At 40.2% G+C, this 18,438-nt stretch overlaps 1 protein-coding gene across 7 annotated transcripts in view; it reads right to left on the minus strand.

Annotated features, from left to right (window-relative positions):
* ZNF462 (zinc finger protein 462) overlaps positions 1–18,438 on the minus strand; it is a 90,534-nt gene that overhangs the window by 20,973 nt on the left and 51,123 nt on the right. For 3 of the 7 annotated variants that reach the window (XM_071580148.1, XM_071580146.1, XM_071580147.1), the window contains 3 exons: positions 17,572–17,690; positions 16,755–16,856; positions 13,189–13,380 (listed from right to left, as the gene is read on the minus strand). In XM_071580148.1, coding sequence (XP_071436249.1) covers positions 13,189–13,380; positions 16,755–16,856; positions 17,572–17,690 — 413 coding nt within the window. The remainder of the gene's footprint in view (positions 1–13,188; positions 13,381–16,754; positions 16,857–17,571; positions 17,691–18,438) is intronic. The other 4 variants (XM_071580151.1, XM_071580149.1, XM_071580150.1 and 1 more) reach the window with 3 other exon arrangements.

The following is an 18,438-nucleotide window of genomic DNA, read 5'->3' on the forward strand; positions in this document are numbered from 1 at the left end:
CACAGAAGGGGGCTATACGTGCCCAAGAAATGAATAACAAATATCAACAATAAAAACCCCACACTGAACACACAAAACACACACAGAAGATAAATGTCTCCGGTCTCCCCTGGCTTCATCACCAGGTGTACAGCAAAGACAAAAGGTAGAGACATCAAAGATTCTACTAAAATAAATGAAATGTTTTTTGTTTTTCTTATCCAAGACCCATGAAGTGAGGCTGGATTACAATGCAGCATTTATCATCTCTTGCTTCCACCACTTCCACAGCAGGTTTGCTCACCAAGAGGGCTCACAGTGAGCTCCACCTGTTTAAATGTCAAGGCTTTCTTTTCCTTGTGCTTCAAACAGGCTCCCCACTTCCTTTATTTTGGCACAGGATAGGCCTGAGGAGCTGCAAACCCCTCTGCAGAAGTCTCTTCTCTCTCAAAGGCAGCAACTGTGTGTTCACCCTCCTTTGGAATAGGACCTTGAGGCCCAAAACAGTGCATGGTTCAGAGTGGATTTGCTGACTCTGCTGACTCACTTATCTGCACCCTGGTGCCTGCGTTCTGTCAGTGAATCTACAAGCCCAAAACACTGTTAGACTGATTTCCCGACAAGGGAATGGCAGCCTGAAAAAAAAGTTCATAGCACTGGAAACAGCAATTTTTTGTATGTGTACCAGTCAAATTACGCACAGGGTACTGACTAAAGTCTACTTTGTGGCTCACTTTTCCCTCTCTCATGAAGACATCAGAAATTTCCACAACATCATCAAGGTTCCTAGCCAAAGCCTCAGCAATACCGATGGCTAAGAAAGTTACAGGTCTAAAAATTATTATTTTCAGCAGGAGGAAGTTCTGCTGTTGTTTGGAAGATCTTCTGTGCTTCAGATGTTTTTACTTTCCATATCATCTGGTGTCTATTATTCCAGTTTTTCAACTTTCAATGGGGTATTAAGAGAGCTCTGTGGAATCTGCTATGTGAAAACTGCAGAAGTAGATATCTACATGTCAATTTCCACAGAAAAGAAAGCACATGAAGTAAAGCTTGCCTTGTCATCAGGAATAGCCAAAAGCAAATTTTACCTTTCAAGCTGGCCACCTTACAATTTTTAGCACATTGCTCCATTACAATTGAAACAGTTATGATATTCAGGGGAAAAAAAAAAGCCATCTGAAGAGTTTACCCAGTGAGTCTTACCCTTAAGCACTGACAGCATGAGAACCCTTAATGTATTTTTCACCCTGTCCCCAGCCAAATGTTTTCATTGCTTTGCAATCTTTCTGCAGTGCAAGGTTTAGCACTTCCTGAAGGAGAACACTGAGGAATAATAATGTGTACAGGGCTCCTGTTGGTGTCTGAGAACCAGCTTGCCAGGCAGCTATCCTGGCATGCCAGGTGCAACCAAGCTCCACCAGAGACACTTCAGGCGCAGCTCAAATTTGACTAAAGGCATGGGGAAGTTTGCTGGGTTCAGCAAACCACACCTTTATCATGCCCACTCCAAAACCAGTGAAGGCAGTGGAACAACAGCAGCTGACTTGAGTTTGCTGCCAAACAATGTGTTTTAGCACAAAGCACAGAAGGAATTTGCCAGCAAACAAGAAACAGATGATGGGGTGGAGGTTTTGGATATTTTTATTTACTTTTTAAAGGCAATACCTTAGAGAAGAGACCAGGGACACAAATCCACAGCCAAGAAGCATGTTCTTCAGTGCTGGATTGACTTAAAATGTTGAGCAAGTTACAAGAGCCTTAGCACTCAGACAAACCTCGAGCTGCTGTGTACCAAACTGCTGGACACATTTTGGCAGTGTTGTTCCAATAACAGGATGCCTGGATTTAAGAGCGGAGAATGAAGGAGGAAGAGAGCAGGTTTCCCCTCAGAACTGACCAGCAGCTGAGTCACGGCTGTACACACAATGCAAGGTCCACCTCAGTCTTCTTCCTGCATCCCAAGCACCAAGAACTGGGAGCAATCTGAGACAGCATTTAAAGTCTGGGACTGGAGCAGGAAGATGGTCTAGCCATCCATGCTCAAATAAAGTTTAAAAGTTCCAGAAGTCTCCATCAAAGTAAAAAAAGCAGAAGACATTAAAATAAGCAACAAGAAGATTTTAAAGAATTTGTATCAAGTACATGGAAAACACAAAGGCAAGGAGAAAACAGGCAGGGAAAGAAAATGAAGAAAAATGAAACACCAGGAAGCACCAATTACATGTTAAGGGAAAAAGGCATGTTTGGTGGGGTTTTTTTCCATTAAACAGCCTCGAGGCGGAACAAGATAATAAAGCATGTTCATATATATGCAATGGAAGGAAAGAAAATGGAACTCTTAGACCTGACTTATTTGAAACAATCAAACAAATTAAAAAAGAGCCCACACCTAAAACACTGAGATCCATTTATAAAAGTACTTTTACATAAAATGTATGGAAGAACTTTACCAGGCAACTCCAAAAGCACAATAACAGCATAGGATGATCTCAGGCAAAAGAAAGGACACCTACAGTCACGCCAAGAGGCAAAATGTAACAGGAAGTGATGTAGTTAAAAATGGAAGAACAGAGGCAATGCTGAAAATGTCAGTTTTGAGATTTCACATATAGGGCCTACCTACAGACTATCTGCATAGGAAAAATAAAAAGACCAACAAGTAGGGTAATCCCTGCCAGTACCTATGGATCTAAAAGACATTATCTATCCTTAGCATGCAATCAGCATTCTCATACCCAAAATGCAGAAGTGACTAGTTGAAAGGAAAGCAGTAGAAATTACTGTCCACATGGTGATTTATCAACAGAGATGTATCTCAATTGCTGCTGCATTCTGGTAATAAAATGTAAGTAAGTCTCACTGTGTCTCTGCCTGGGCTTTTCCAGAATGCCTGAAACACTAAAATGCCTGGTCAGTGATGTTGTCAACAAATCTGGAAGTTACTACCTCATTCGAAAGAGCAATGCAATGTAATCATGAAAATACAGCTTGATACACACCAGCATACCCTAGGATTATACACTGGGGAAAAATATACTATGAAAACTCACCACAGAAGCAAAATGAAAATTCAAGTTTCACTGGATCCAATGCAGCATATAACATGTTTCAGATACCTAAAAAAACCCTAACTTCAGGATCCTCTCAGAAGAAAAATGCAGTTTCAAATTCTCAACAAAATACTTAAATTTGCACAGAAATTAAATGATGTTTCAGTTGTTCATGGGTATTTTCAGAGCTATCAATGAACAAATAGGCAACAGCAAAACACTTAGAAAGATACCTAAACCAAATAGCAACAGACCAGAAATACACTTGGACATGTCTAAGTAAGAGACACTGAGCAACAGCTGAGAAAAAAGAGGGAAAAGTATATAATAAAGGAAAGAAATTAAACCACTGTCTCAACCTTTTAGCATGAACAGAACTAGACATACCTAATATAAGCACTTGCATGCCTGCATAGTGATGGGTAAGGATAGAAGGAGAAACACTGACCAGGAAAAGCAGATGTTTGAGTACACTGGAAAGCAATGTTATTGAATTTACAAACTAATAACAATGAATAGCGGGAGAGAAAAATGAAGACACCACTCTTCACTGGTATATCCACACAGAAACATCAACCAGTCAAAAGAGATCAGCATTTGTATGAACAATGAAACTGAAGATGGAGATGTTTGGCTCCTGAGATAAATACAAACCAAAGAGAATGTATAAGTAACAAAAAATGCCTAATATCCCTTGGAGGGGGGGGGGGGGAGGGGCAGGCTCGAAGGGGCAGTGGGAGGGAATGTAGTAGTAATACTGGCCTAGGACATTCTGGAGCTGTGAGGAAATGTTCTAGACATACAAAGAGGAAAATATTTGGAATGCTATTTAATTTTATTTGAATCAACTCATAAAGAGAAGATTTCTATTAAGCATGACAGAAAAACACCAAGGATTTAAGAAAAGCAGCAGGCAAACAGTTTCCTCTGGATAGAAACCTATTTATCAACCCAAGTAAAGATGCAATGCTGTACCAAAAAATACCAACAAACACAAAATATACAGCCAATTATTTTTTTTAAATTGCACAATATGAGTGTAAGAGTGGAACCTAGGAGATCTGGGAACATAATCCCTTCCAAAATTCAATGGGGCTCAAAAATACCAGCTCACTGAGTGGTAGGATAGCATATAGTCATGAATGGCAACAGCTTGAAAAGTGGGAAGGTGGCAAAGCAAGGTGTGATACAAAGATTGTGAAGACTACACACATTTGTTCACTTTATGCCATGCAGCACTGACCTGGAAGGAAGAGTACGTGGGAGGGTGAAATGTTCTGGCAATAAATTAAGCTGAGGGAAGGGAATGATAGAAGAGATTAAGACTCAGAGAGATGCAGCAAAGCATTCATGAAGAAGCTTAGGAAGCCATACAGTACAAGGAAGTTTTATTCACTACATGTTTAAAAACAGCATATGAACTTACTCCTCCACCTAAGTTCTGACTTCTGCTAAAGAACTGTGACATCGTTAGAATGCTGTGAACGAGATGTAACAGAAACAAGTCTTGTGCCCTTGTTTGCACACTCCAAAAGACAGAAGAATAAAGGAAAGAAAATAAAGCCCTGGAATAGTTGTCATTTAAAGGATTTACACACAACCTGCTCCACACCACCCAAAAGAACCCCAAACCCACAAAACCCAACAACGAACACTAACCGAAACAACAAAACCCCATCAAAACAACCAAAAACTTCAAACCAAAATGAAAAAGTTGTTGGAAGAAATTATTTCAGCAGTATCCATAAAGGCCACTTTTTGGATTACTTCAGACCAGCTTTTGTGAGAAAGTTATTACATATATTTCTAAGCCTCAGTAGTGAGAAATGAGAAAGACACACAGACTATGCAATCTTGTTTATTCAAAAGAGATGCGAGAACCTATGTTTCCTTATAACTTTGAGTTACCTTTAGAGTTATGTGCACACCTAGCTCTGAATGGAACTGAGATAAGATATATGCTGCACAGCTTTTTGTGCTAATATCAAAATCATTTCCAAGGGACATAAATTTCACCTAAGAAAAAGAAAACTATAAATAATTGTATCATCTGAATCTCTTCCACACAGAGAATCTCACCCCACTGACTGGAGACTGTATTTAGTGATTGATAGTTGAGATGAAGACTGGCTACAATACTCTGTATAAATGATGCAAATGAAAGCAGTAGGAACTGTTTAAGATTTATGAAGGAGCAATATAATTGATGAAATAAGTTATACCATATTATTTCCATCAGAAGAAAAGGATCAGTCCAAGAGCTTCCCATGCCCTCTATTCTAGAGTATCCAACACTACCAGGAATTCCCATTAGTGTGAGTTTTCACAACTGCTCTGCAGTGCTTTGGGAGGAGCCATTGAGTGGTCAGGAAATACTTCATCATATAGCCATTTAACTTCTAGTCATCCCTCGTTTTCATCTGTTTTACCCGCAACAGTGTTTCTTTCCTGGCTTCCACCCAGTTCAGGGTTCCTGCAGTTCCTTAGGTGACTTGGCCACTTCCTAGTCACATTTGGGCTGCACACAAGCCTCTCACTGTGAACTGGGCATTTTTAGCAGCTGCTGCGCCTCTCACAACCCTTTCAACACCCGTGCTAAGCCACCACAGCTTTCTAACCCCACCAATTGCTTTGTCCATTGCCATTTTCACTGACAACAAGATGATTCATGTGTGCATTGAGTTCCCCCTGTTCTGGCATTCATGTTATCTTACCTCAGTTTATTTACTGCCTTTAGTTTAAAGAATGTTTAATACAGTGTCACAAACACATGTTGCTGCCTCCTAAATGCTCACTTTCCTCCAAGGCTTGAAATGAAGAGGGAAAGAAATCAGCTTCATCCAGTGCTACATATTTGTACTGTGCCTTAAAACTGGCCCTGAAACCACAAAGACAATGTGTAGGTACTGAGGATTTATTCTAACCATAGAGCTCAGGAACTCATAATGTGTTCTGGAGATCTCCAGATTATACCTTGACACTATTCTGATTGCCAACACAAAGTCCCCACCTCTGTCACCAGCTCTGAGCTCAGATCACTTCAGGCAGTATTTTCAAGCCTTGGTATCGACATGTAGGAACAATGCTCCTTAAAGAAGAAATAAAACTACATACATGAATGTCAAACATTGACCTGTCAACTGTGATGATGATATATGTCCACTGCAACAGAGCAAAAATGAGCACAGGAGTTTTACCTCTCTGCCACGCACGAAATCCCTCCAGTATGTTTTAGATCAATAGGAAGTAACCGGAGTCTCAAGGGACAGGGAGAATACCAGCTGGCTTCCACAAGAAAGCTACTAATATATGGGAATGACAGTCTGCAGAGATGATCTCTTGGTCAAGTCATACCACACAACCCTTCTCACCAACAGCATCCTTTTTACTCTGTATAGAGTGATCACAAATTCCACAGACAGCAGTACTATGTGATGCATAAGAGATCAGCATCTACCACTTTATCCCCTAGCCTGAACACAAGAATCAGAGCCAAAAGGCAGCAAAAACCTCAGGAAAAAAACACAACAGGAGTCAGGATTTGCTTCATTCTTTTCACTGTGGGTGTAATCAGGTCATTTCTTTCTGCTCAGAAGGAATCCAGAAGATGTTTCTTCCTTCATTTATTACTTGATCCACCCAAACATTCTGTCTCCTCCCTACCCTAGGCAAGTCTTTCAGTACCACAGCAATCCCATCACAGCAGGCTGTCTGACTCCATACAAAGACTGACAGCAACCTTCTCCCAGCTGCATGAGTTCCTGTCTGCATCCTGTTGAATCTCAGTTTTGCCTTTACCCATTCAGCTCAAGCACAAAAAACAGTACTAGGGGAAAAAAAGCACAATGAACAGCAAGCTGACACCCCCCTGAGCACAGCTAATGACATCTCCCTCTGTTCCTCTAGCCACAAAACTGTTCTCAACGTGCTGTAGGAAAAGGCCAAAAGCCAAACAACTACACAGTGGAAGAGAGATGCAGAGAACAAGGTCATCCCCAGAGCCTTAGGACCTTGAAACAGTGAGTAGTTTGTTCAGTAAAACTGGAGGTGAACAAGCCCTGGGCTTGTTCCACCAGCCTCTGCCAATCTGATGCAGGAGACAAGTTTCATCTGATACTTCATTTAACACTGACCACAGTGAGTAAGGTGCACCAACAAGTACCAGAGAGTTTTACAAGCACTGCAAGGCAGCATGGCCAGTGTGGGAAGAAAAGATAGGCAAAGTTTGAAGACAGAGCAGGAACTTGCTCTAGGTTACAAAAAGAAGGGATGTGGCTGGGGGAAAAAAAGCAGCCTGCAAGGCACTGATACTTCAGAGTGAGCATGAGACATCACTCCTGTGGGGCACAAAAGCAGGGAAACAGGCAGAACAAGTAGACAGCTCTTTGCAGCCTCAGTGTAATTACAAAAGCAGAGGCATCTTCTGTTCTGCAGTATGCAGATCACTAGCTTGCATCCTTAACAGGGATCTGATCCTTCCAACTCACCTGGCAATTAAAGCAATTAGCTATTGAAGCTTTGCCTGAATTTGCCCTGTAGTCACTACTGGCTCTCTGCCCTTCCAGTCAAACTTCAATGAAATAAAAGGGTCTGAAACTTCAAAAGAGTTTTTGTCCAAAACCTTCCTTTCAAAAAAACCCAAACCCTGAACATTTTTCTCCAATACAAAATTTCCTGGCTGTGAGGACTGACCATTGTGATTTTTCCCAAACAGCAGCAACCATAAAACACCAAGACACATTAGTAACAATGAGAGAGAAACAGCACCAAAGGGGAGGAGGGCCATCTTAGGAATTTTCTGCCCTGATTGCAAGGTTAGAAAAATATCCCTTATCAAGAGTAACAGTGCACATGAATAAAAATAAGCAAGTCAGCCACAAACACTGATAGAGATTAAAAAAACCCCTCAAACAACAAAACCCAGAAATCACGGTAGTATGTCTGACCATACGGAAAGCTTCCTTCTCTTCTGAAAGGCGTAAGGAAGAGGGAGATGTGTGGCTCTAGGATTGAGTGGATCTCTGTGACAATCACAACTCATTGGCACCAGCTTAGTGGATTTTGTTAAAAGGTGCCTTGCTGTCCACAGATCTCCTCTTATTCTGGTAGTATATTAAATCGCTTTAGCAAACCTACCAAAGGCCCTCCACACCCTCCAGAAATTCATCTGTCAAGAACCACAGAAGACATAACATCCTGATTATGCACTATCTACTTTGAAAAACTGTAGAGAGTTGGGAAGGGATTTATAGTCCTTAAACAACAGTCCCAGAAACAAGACCTCGCCAAGCAGTTCTGTACCCAGACTGGCTCTGGCAAAGCAGGCAGATGTATTTATATTTGTCTCTAGATGAGGCAAAGTTATTTTCCACTGGCAAAGGCTAAAGTTCAGGAAAAAACTGGAACAGGGCACTGGGTGTTTCACTTAGCAGCCTTCAATGCATCTGCTGCTGCAAGTAATTAAATTTAATGAAGATGTTGACATACCATGTACTGCGGGAAACTCAAAAAATGTTCTAGTTATGACCCTGCATGTGTGTTGTGATGTGTGCTGGTATTAATGATACTGCTTGGTTTGCACAATAGTGAAAAGCATAATTACTGAGCTTCAAGGGCACACAGAAAGTGTACTGCTTTATGTATGTCAAGAGCAGGTCACCAGTAAAAAGGAATGGTCTTTTACAACAACAGCATGACTGAGAAGTCATTAGAAACCATCTCCAGGTTTGTTTAGTCTTGCACTTTACATTTTACTTTGACAATTCAGTATTCTTAATCAGCAAAATTAAAAAAAAACCAACAAACTATTATTTTGAATTACTGCACAGAGTCACGATATAAAGAAATTTATGAGGCTCCAAATCTGCAGGACATATGAATAAAAGTAGAACTTTGCTCTAGAGTGCAGTTAGGTCAAAGGGGTTAGTTTCACAAAATAAAGGGCTACTCAAGAAAGCAATAGTATTAGCCAGAGCAATTTAGGACAAGTATTTTCCATGCTTCCAAGAACCTTTGCTGTGGGTGAAGTCATAATATGCAACTGTTTATCAACCTATTGAGTCATTCTACTTTGTAGACTTTATAACAGGTTGCATCCATGGGTTTCTCCAATTAACAAGAGGAAAGCGGTCTCCACATCCACAGCCCTCAAATACAAGCACACATGGATAACACCAGTGCTCACACAAGCAGTGTCTGTGCTTTCTCTTCAGCTGATCATCACTTTGCACATCATACATTTTGCTATTCGTGTTTTCTATTGTTCAAGTCACACAATTTTTGTGTCTCCACCTTGCTTGCAACTCTTCCTCACTGAAAGCGACAGGAGTCTTCTAATCTTATGCCTTGGCAATGCAGATTGTGGAATTCCATTGCCTTGGACGCAAATCAACAGGAGCAGAGCTGACACTGGAAATCCTCGCCTGTGACACAAACTAACCCACAGTATGACAGCACCAGCCATAAACCTATAGCACCCAACATGGGCAGTGACTGGCATAGATATAAGTTCTGATTGTCACAAAGACTTGAAAGAACATGGAAACAGAGCTCGTGAGGAGATTAATCCAATCCTCCTAGCAGTTTGCAGTGTTTCAATTTACAGTGAATTTTTACTGTATAAGTTCTCAAAACTGTTAAGCAACATTTTGGTGTAAATGGCAGATAAGTAAATCCAAAAAAACAAGCCAACTACCCATGCAAATAGTCAGTCCCCACCACTTATTTCTTGCAAGATGAAAAATACCTGTCAACTACTAGGAGAGCAAAAGAACATTTTACCACAATGGCAATCTCATCATTACAACAAAAGCTGGACACTACAAATCATTCAGTGCCCTCATGCTTTGCAAAAATGGCACTCATGATCAATGTTTCCTAGGGGTTTTTTTGTGGCTGTTTCTAAGAAAAGCACCCTCAAATCAAATTATCATCACCTCCCAGTTTCCTCCCAAAAAACCCTGAGTGCTTTATCTCTGGTTAGAATAAGATACAATATGTTCCTTATTTATCAAAATATTGCCCTACAGGCAAAGAGGGGTAGGATACAAAAAGTAGGATCTACAAAAGATGTCTCTGCAAGAATTCCTTCTCCTTTGACTCACCAGGACTGCCACAATTACCTTCCTACACTACTGCCCTGAGAGAAGCAGAAATGCACTGAAATGCTTGTTGCATGGACTGAGGTTATGCTTTCGAATGACAATTGTCATTAGAATTAGATAGGTCTACCTAAAACTTTCAGCACCTACTCCTTTAGCTCCACTTCCATGAAAAGTATATCAAGCATCCCAAGACATCTCTGGGATACACAGTTGAATAACTCAGTTGTGTTTGCTCCTATGAAGACAGAACTGAAAGAGAGGAGCCACAGAGATTTAAGTACTTTCATATCTTTTACTGAATGGATCAATCTAAAAGAACAAAAGAAATTTTCTAAGTAAGGCTCTTCAGGGAACAATTTTTGCACAGTAAAAAAGCATAAGCAGAAGTTCCACTGGGCTGCTGCCCCAGAACAGCTCTATTCAGATATGCACTCTGCTATGACAATTCAGTACCCTTTTCCCTTTCCTCCATTTTCACAGTGCTCAAGAATTGACGAGTTCTCCTAGCTCCTCAAATCTCCCCCAGTCATCCTCCTCTATTTCCTATGCCAACCATAATATTCATTCACAGACAGGAACAGATCCTTTCTGCCACCACTCTGATGATGTAGCCTGCTGCACACTTATCAACCTACAAAACAAGTTCCTAACGATGTGACGCAACCTTTGGTCTGCCTTTCACCTCAGCCTAATTCAATTTTGCATCCCTGGTGAATTAACTTGATTACAGTTCATGCTGCAGGTTATTTATACACACTAACAGACAAAATCCAAGTACACCACACCACATGAGCCCTTAATACTGGCTCCAGCTGGACCTAATAGTGCCCATCACACAGACCTGCAATTCCGATTACTGGGACCACTATTTTACTTGGTCTTACACATCACCTGCAACTCACAGGCCTAGGACACACAAACATTAATTACTCCCTTCTAAAAATCAAAAATATGTGATGTCATAAGAGCAGCCATCACCAACTTGATCTGTAGCCAACATTATAGTGTAAAAAAAATTACTTAAAGCAGGTTATTCCTTCCTCGAGCAATGCTGAAAATGCTAACATGATTATTGTAACACCTGTACTTGTCTGACCAGCTCCCAGTGGGTGGCTTCTATTATTGTCAAAGTGACTTAACCATTAACCCCGTTTAAAGATCATCAAGCTAATTGGGACAAATTCTGCCTTGGTTTCAGGCTGTAATCTAGGTAACAGAGCCAACCTAATGAAGTGCTTTTGTTAACAGAGTCATCATTTTATGTATTTCCAGGAAGAGTTCCTAAAGGCTGTAAAATTATCTTCTACTGGAGCTGCAGCTCAATTCTACCTCCAGTAATCATGACTCTGAGCTCCTAGGATAAGCCAAAAAAAAAAAAAAAGAAGTAACTGAACCATCCTCACCAAAACTAAGTATTGTCCTTCTGTATCTCAACACACCATTACTAACAAATGACTGTTAACAGATAGGAGCAACTAGGACAGCCACGGAAGAATATTTTACACTTCTTAAGCCAATACTGGAATTTTTTTTTTTTAAGCAATAAAGAAGCAGTAGAACACATCTCAAGACGTACTTGGTTTGTTGGATTAGTTTAAGCTAGCACACTGTTCCAGACAAACCACTGAGAAAAGATTGTGTGAGAGCAGCTGGTCACAATCTTTTGTTAAGATTCTGATTCTGACCCCAAAAGTGACTTGCTAATTTCTTTCAATTCCTTTCAGCCATTTTCTGAACTTCCTTATTATTTTTCACTTTTTCTCACTTCACTTTTTTTAATCTGGTGAGAAAGAAAAGAGGATAAGATGGGAGACCAGAAATGGTACACAATGATTACTGATAATATTTACCTTTCATCTTTAGTTCACCAGCAATCCAAGCAACCCAACAAAATTGCTGCTGTTGAGGGGTTAGAACCACTCAAAATTATGGAGAAAAAAGTATTTTTCCCTCTTCTAATACATCCTCTGTCCATCCCAGTTCCTGGAACATCTGCAAAACTGAACCTTTTATTTATAGTCATCTACATTCTCCTCTCATGTTAATCCAACTCATACAGGAATTAAGATTTTTTTTCCAAAGAAGAGCTCTTTTTCTTAATTGGCAGGAAGTGACACCCAAAGATGGCTCATAAACTACTACTTAAAAAGCTTTAAAGCTTACTGTGACACCACACAACACCCCTTCTGTGAGTCTGCATCTTCTCCATTTAAATACTGTCCCTTCCTGCTGCTTTCCAAGGATCTTCTACATACCCCCTCCAGCACAAGGGGATTAACAGCTTTCAAAGGAAACATTGAAAGGAAAGTTGTTCTCAGGTTCCACAGATGCAGCTTAGTATCTGGAGGTACTTTTGGTGTCCTCTGTAGCAAGGACAGGAAGAATAATTACTTTTACTACCATTAGAGGTTCACATTTCAAGCTTAATCATGTGGTTTCACTGAAGAGCTCTACTAACAAGATTAGGTATTAGGAAAAAATTCTTTACTCTGAGGGTGGTGAGGCCCTGGCACAGGTTGCCCAGGGAAGCTGTGGCTGCCCCATCCCTGGAGGTGTTTAATGTCAGGCTGAATAGGATTCTGAGCAACCTGGGACAGTGGAAGGTGTCCCTGCCCATGGCAGGTGCTTAGAATTGGAGGATCTCCAAGGTCCAATTCCAACCCAAACCATTCTATGATTCTATGGCGATAAAGGGGTGTTTCCCAGGAGTATGGATGGAATTAAGATGATCCTTTTCTCACTGGCTATCAATAAAAATCATGCCTTTGAAAATTTTCTTCAGTTTATAGCTCTGCTAAGAAGTAAAGCCAGCAGTGACATATTCCAAAGTCAGCTGGTGTAGTGACAGCACAAGCTAATGTATGAACTGGTGAGGATCTAAAGTGTGTCACTTCCTACAACACTACATTATCTCTTGGTTTTAATGCAACTTCTGTTTTTTCTTAATGATCAAACGAAGATGCTTTCAGTGCAAGCTGCCTGCTGCAATTTCGTTTGCAATAAAAATATTAAGCGGCACCTTAGACAAATTCTTGCTCTGAGGCACCTCTTACCATTAGAGTCCTCCACTTCTTCAGCAGGAGTGTGGTTCTTGGAGGTGTGGTGGGCGTGTGAGGCTGCAAGGTTGACAATGCGGGGTCTTGGTAGTGTCAGTGCTTTCCCATGCACTTTCAAGGAGTGCTCTTTCAGCTGGCTGATTGTCATGGTGGAAAATGAGCAGGAGGAACATTTGTAGGCATGTTCACCTGGGTGAGCGAAATACAGGCAAGTCATCAGCTCACAAAAGAAACAAAATGGGGCCCTCACACTTCTTTTACTGAACTTGGCAGTAAAGTTCCCCTGGACTCTTCAGTGGAAGACTGGTCCCAAAGAGAACAAGCTACGTGTGTCTCCTTGTTGGAGCAGTCTGGATTCTGAGGGTCTGGACACCTGCGTTGGACAAAAGTATCTCTGACAACTGCAGATCCTAGCACAGTGACTTATGTCAAAAAAAAAAAAAACAACTCAGCATGCCTGTGTTGCATGGTATGGGAAGATAACAGATTCTGGGATGAAAATGGAGTCACTTAACCACAGCACTTCCAAATTCTTCAGGAGTACAGCAACTAGAGATAGTGAAATCACCTGTTTCTGCATGCAGCACAACAAGCATCATAATTGACAAAGCAAGAAGGACACTACAAAATGCTGACAATGGGACCTCCAACAAAAAACTCGAACCAATCAAACAAAAAAATACCAACAAAAACTCAACAAACATAAAGGGTGTGTGTGGAATTACATTTGTGAAAGGTCACATTTTTCCTCATGAAAAGCCTGCCATTAGGCATCAGTAATCTTCCTAGAACTGGCAACCAAGTCAAGGCTGGTTTACTACACTAAGTGAAGATGGCAATGGCCAAGTACAGTGCATATATATAAGGCTGAGTGAAAGTGTGTCATGAAAAAGCACTAAAAGGAGTGAAAGAACAGGAGTAATGAACAGTAGTGGATTTAATTTTGAAAACAATCCAAGCCATAAAGACAGAAAACAAGGGGAAACAAATCCTGATACAAGATTTGTTTTGCATGGAGGCAATTGGAACACAAAGTGAAACTGTCCCAACACAAACACTGTGATATTATACAGGTGCCAAGTTATTGTTTTGGAAGTGCCATTTCCATGTACAAGAGTAACACTGGCCACATATGAGGTGTACATAAAGTGCCAAAACTAATATAGGAGTGAAATATTCATGAATAGTAACAGAAGAATGAGAATTCTTGTAATGAACGAAGCAGAAAATGTTTTCCATCTCTCAACAAATTCAGCAAACAAGGTTCTCACATAACATTGTTTCCAACACCGGAAATAAAGTGAACCAAAGAGAATGTGAAAACACACATATTTCAGCAAGTCAGAGTAAGCACACCTGAAAAGATTACCAACCACCCTCCATCAAAATAACTCCCACCCCTCTCTTCCAGAAACACTATGCTAATCATCAGGACAAAATGCAAACTCTTAGAATGCCCTTCCTGCTATATTTGAAAAAGAACAGATCACCCAAAGAGTCCAAAATGGTGAAACAAGAAATTGTCCCAAATGTTTTTTCAAACAACATTCCTCACCTGAGTATCATATCAGTTATGTATTTCCTTTTTGCAAACAGAAATAAACCATTTTTGAATAGCATGTACAAGTTGCTCAATGCAACAGGATATAAAACGACAAAAGGTACTCCAGTGTAGAAGATACCAGTGAGACACAGATAAAGACCTTCATGGTTTGTCAGTGTAAGAGATTCCTGGATGACAATATGCACCAACCGTTAACTTAAAAGCACCACAAGAAATCAGAGCAAATAGAGGTTGATTACATACCAAGCAGTCTAGACACACTAATAAATATGCCCACTGTTCATTTCAAATGGACATCAACCTGAAAATATGCATTTGATTACAGAGGGAATGCTACAGTTTGGCTCAACAGAAGTCTTCTGCACTTTTTACCCTGCTAGTTTTGCATTTCAAAAATCAATCACATTAATACACGCACAAACAAGGAAATGCAAACATTTATATAGTGGGTCTCAACTCTTGATATGTACTCCAAGCAGTATGTTCCAGATTATACAGCAACTGTTAAGGGCCAACACTCTTGTCTTACAATCATCCATTTCTGCATTTCCAGTATCATTGCTACAGAAGAAATTGCTAAGAAGGGTCCCTTAAAAATATAAACAAACAAAAAAGCACAAGTGAAAAAGTTCAGATGAAACCAACAGAGACCCACCTAGAGATACCATAAACTGTTCTGCTCCATGCCAAAGGAGATGGCACATAGTGGATGAAAAACAAATGCCAGAAACACTGGTACCAGCTGTTAGGCAAGAATGGATTTTGTAGTTCACTGAATTTTGATCCATGCCCAGAAAATGAGGCAGAAAGGCAGAATGAGCGAAACACTTCAGAATTCAGGATTTTACACAAGTTTACAGATCTCCATGAGACTTCAGAAAAATTCAGGAGGACTGAAGTTTCAACTTCTAAATAAACTGATAATGAGAAGGTTGACAACTGACAAAAAATGGCAACATAAGAGAGGTTCAGAGAACCATCGTGTTATTGAAAAACTGGGCAGTCTGAGGAAGTCTCCATAACGTATTTGTTCAGTAACATATATTTCTGAAGGACTGACTCAAAACACAACAAAGCAAAGCTCTGACTGAAAAAACATACAAGCAACTTATCAGTGCTCTGAATATTCATTTAGTACAAATGGACTGAGGCAGAAACAGATCATAAGCCTTTGGAAACCCTATTACCCAAGTCATTGTAAAAGCACTATATAGGCAACCATGAAATTGTGTTCTTGTACAATGCAAAGCATGGTCCTTCAAGGACTGTCTGTCCACTAATCAAGTTCAAAAGCATGAATTCATAATAAATAAATCAGTGAATTACATGAAGAGAAGTGTGAAGTAAATATTAGCTGCATGGTAACTTTGGGTCTAAAAATCTGGCACGTTCAAACAAGGTAACACAAAGGAGCCCAACTGTGTAATAGCATATAGAAAACATTATTTTATGGTTGGTGAAAATAAAGAACCATGTCAGCTCCATACAGGATATGAGATTCTGTAAACTGGAACTGCTGCATACAGTTGGATTTCCTAGAAGAGAATGCCATGGTCCCATACAACAGGAAGGTGACAAAAGTTAAACTAATCTGTAATATCCATCCAAGTACAGGAAAGGGTACTGGCACAAGCTCAGTGAAATAAAAAAAAAAAATACAGGATGCAAAGTACATGAGACCATCAATCCCTCCTATATTTTTGTAGGTGAAAAACACCTTTGGATGAATGGTAACAATGAACTTTTTTTTAAATTCCTTGTGCTTTTTCTCCCCATTTTTCCACCTTCTTCCTACCCAATCAGAGCATATGACAAAGAACAAACAAAGAATAAAAAAACCCCAAACATACATCTAAGCTCTTTTTTTCATCTGTTCAAGGAGTTTCTACTCACAATTTTTTAACAACTGGTCTAGTTTGCAGTTTTTCAGGCTGGTAACTATTCTATTATTTGCATCAGAATGTGTTTGAATTGCAGGTTGTGGGCTGATTATTTTTACCTTTTAACCACAAAGATGCTACTGTAACCAATGGAGACAGTGATTTGTGGCTCCAGTCTTCTGAAAACCTTTCCATGCAGAATGTATGATGGTTCCAAGAGTCTATGGCCAAGGAATAAACATGATGAAATTCTAGGTCTTGCATTTCAATAATCAAAGTGCAACACATTCAGACAACCTACTCTGTGTGACAAAATCACCTTCCCAGTTCATCAGAAGCATGTCTGTTTACTTGATTGTATGGATTCCATACAGAGATTTGCAAGACCAATTTCCAAGCAATTGTGTCATTCTCAGTCTGCTGCACACAGATCTGACTCCCAAAGTTTGATGTTTGGTTTTAACATTGAAATTTGGTTTTAACAGGAAAGCCAGAGTAAGACTCCACCAAAACCAAAGTGCAATTCACAGTCTTTTTCCCAGAGTCATCTAAAGCACAAATATAAATACAAACAGTTGAGCAAAACTCAGTACCAGTTTAAGACATCAGTGGTATAAGAGAATAAATTCACTTGGAAACAGGCAGAATTACGAAAAGAAACTCATTTGTATAAAACAAAATAGAAGAAAGACATTCTTGAAGTACCCATCACTTTTTCAAATTCTCATCACTGTTTTAGTTCTTGTCCTTCCCATTACCCAAACCCCCACTCATTCCAACAGGTCCACAGGCTGGCCAATCATGACTTGCCTTTGAAAAATCTTACCCCACTCTGCTGACAAAACACGTGGTTCAAACCAGCATCTGTGATCAGCAACAAGAACACATGGGCCATTTCCGCTGCTCCACTGCAAAACTGAGAGAGAGAAAACTTACCAGCATGAGCCTTGAGTATGTGGGTTTTCAGGCGGCTGTTGTAGGAGGACTTGAAGGGGCACAGTTTGCAGCGGAACGGCTTGTGGTGTCCATGGTGGGTCTGCATGTGGCGGTCCAGACTTGAAGAGAAGGAGACAGAAAAGGGGAACAAAAGAGAGTCAATCATCCCAGCTACAACCTCAGATGCAAAGCAAAACACTTAGCAGCAGTAATAAAATAAGAGGTAGACCAGGCTCCGCTACCATTTCTCATATTTTGTCTCAAAATTCAATAGGTCTGCTTACAGATAAACTCAAATCTAATATGAAGAGAAGGAGCAGAGCTGACACCAATTCTGTTTATACAGAAAGCAAACCACTTAAATAAACTCATAGGGCAAGATAAGTATAAATTAAGTTATATATAATGCAGACTTAAAGGACCAGTTGAAGAAACATGAAACAGACAAGGACAGTAAAATTATCATTATATAATTTTTCTCCTGGCAAAGATTTTTCCGAAAATATGTCTCCTTTTGTCCTGTTGATCAAGGGGGAAAAAAAGTATTTTTTTTTTGTTGACCAGCTTTACTACTGAGGAAGCCTTCTTTTCGTTACAGCAGCAAAAGCAGATTAGAGATCCTGCTCTGGGGAGGGTGCCAGCAGGCTACAGTTGATGAGTTCCAGGATTAAAAGGCAGCAGAGTTTCAGAAGCAACAGTGTAGGAGATTCTGCATGAAGCTGCTCAACAGGAGAAGGGGTGGCAAAGACCAGCCTCTACTTTCTTCAGGGAAAATGAAAGCTACCAACAGCCTGAATACTGTGAAGTGATCAAAACCTGCTCTCTCCACAGTTTGTCATAACAGCTCAGAGAAGCTTGGAAGAGAAA

Source organism: Pithys albifrons, chromosome Z (genome assembly GCF_047495875.1).
Source record: "Pithys albifrons albifrons isolate INPA30051 chromosome Z, PitAlb_v1, whole genome shotgun sequence".
NCBI classification, from domain to species: Eukaryota; Metazoa; Chordata; class Aves; order Passeriformes; family Thamnophilidae; genus Pithys; species Pithys albifrons.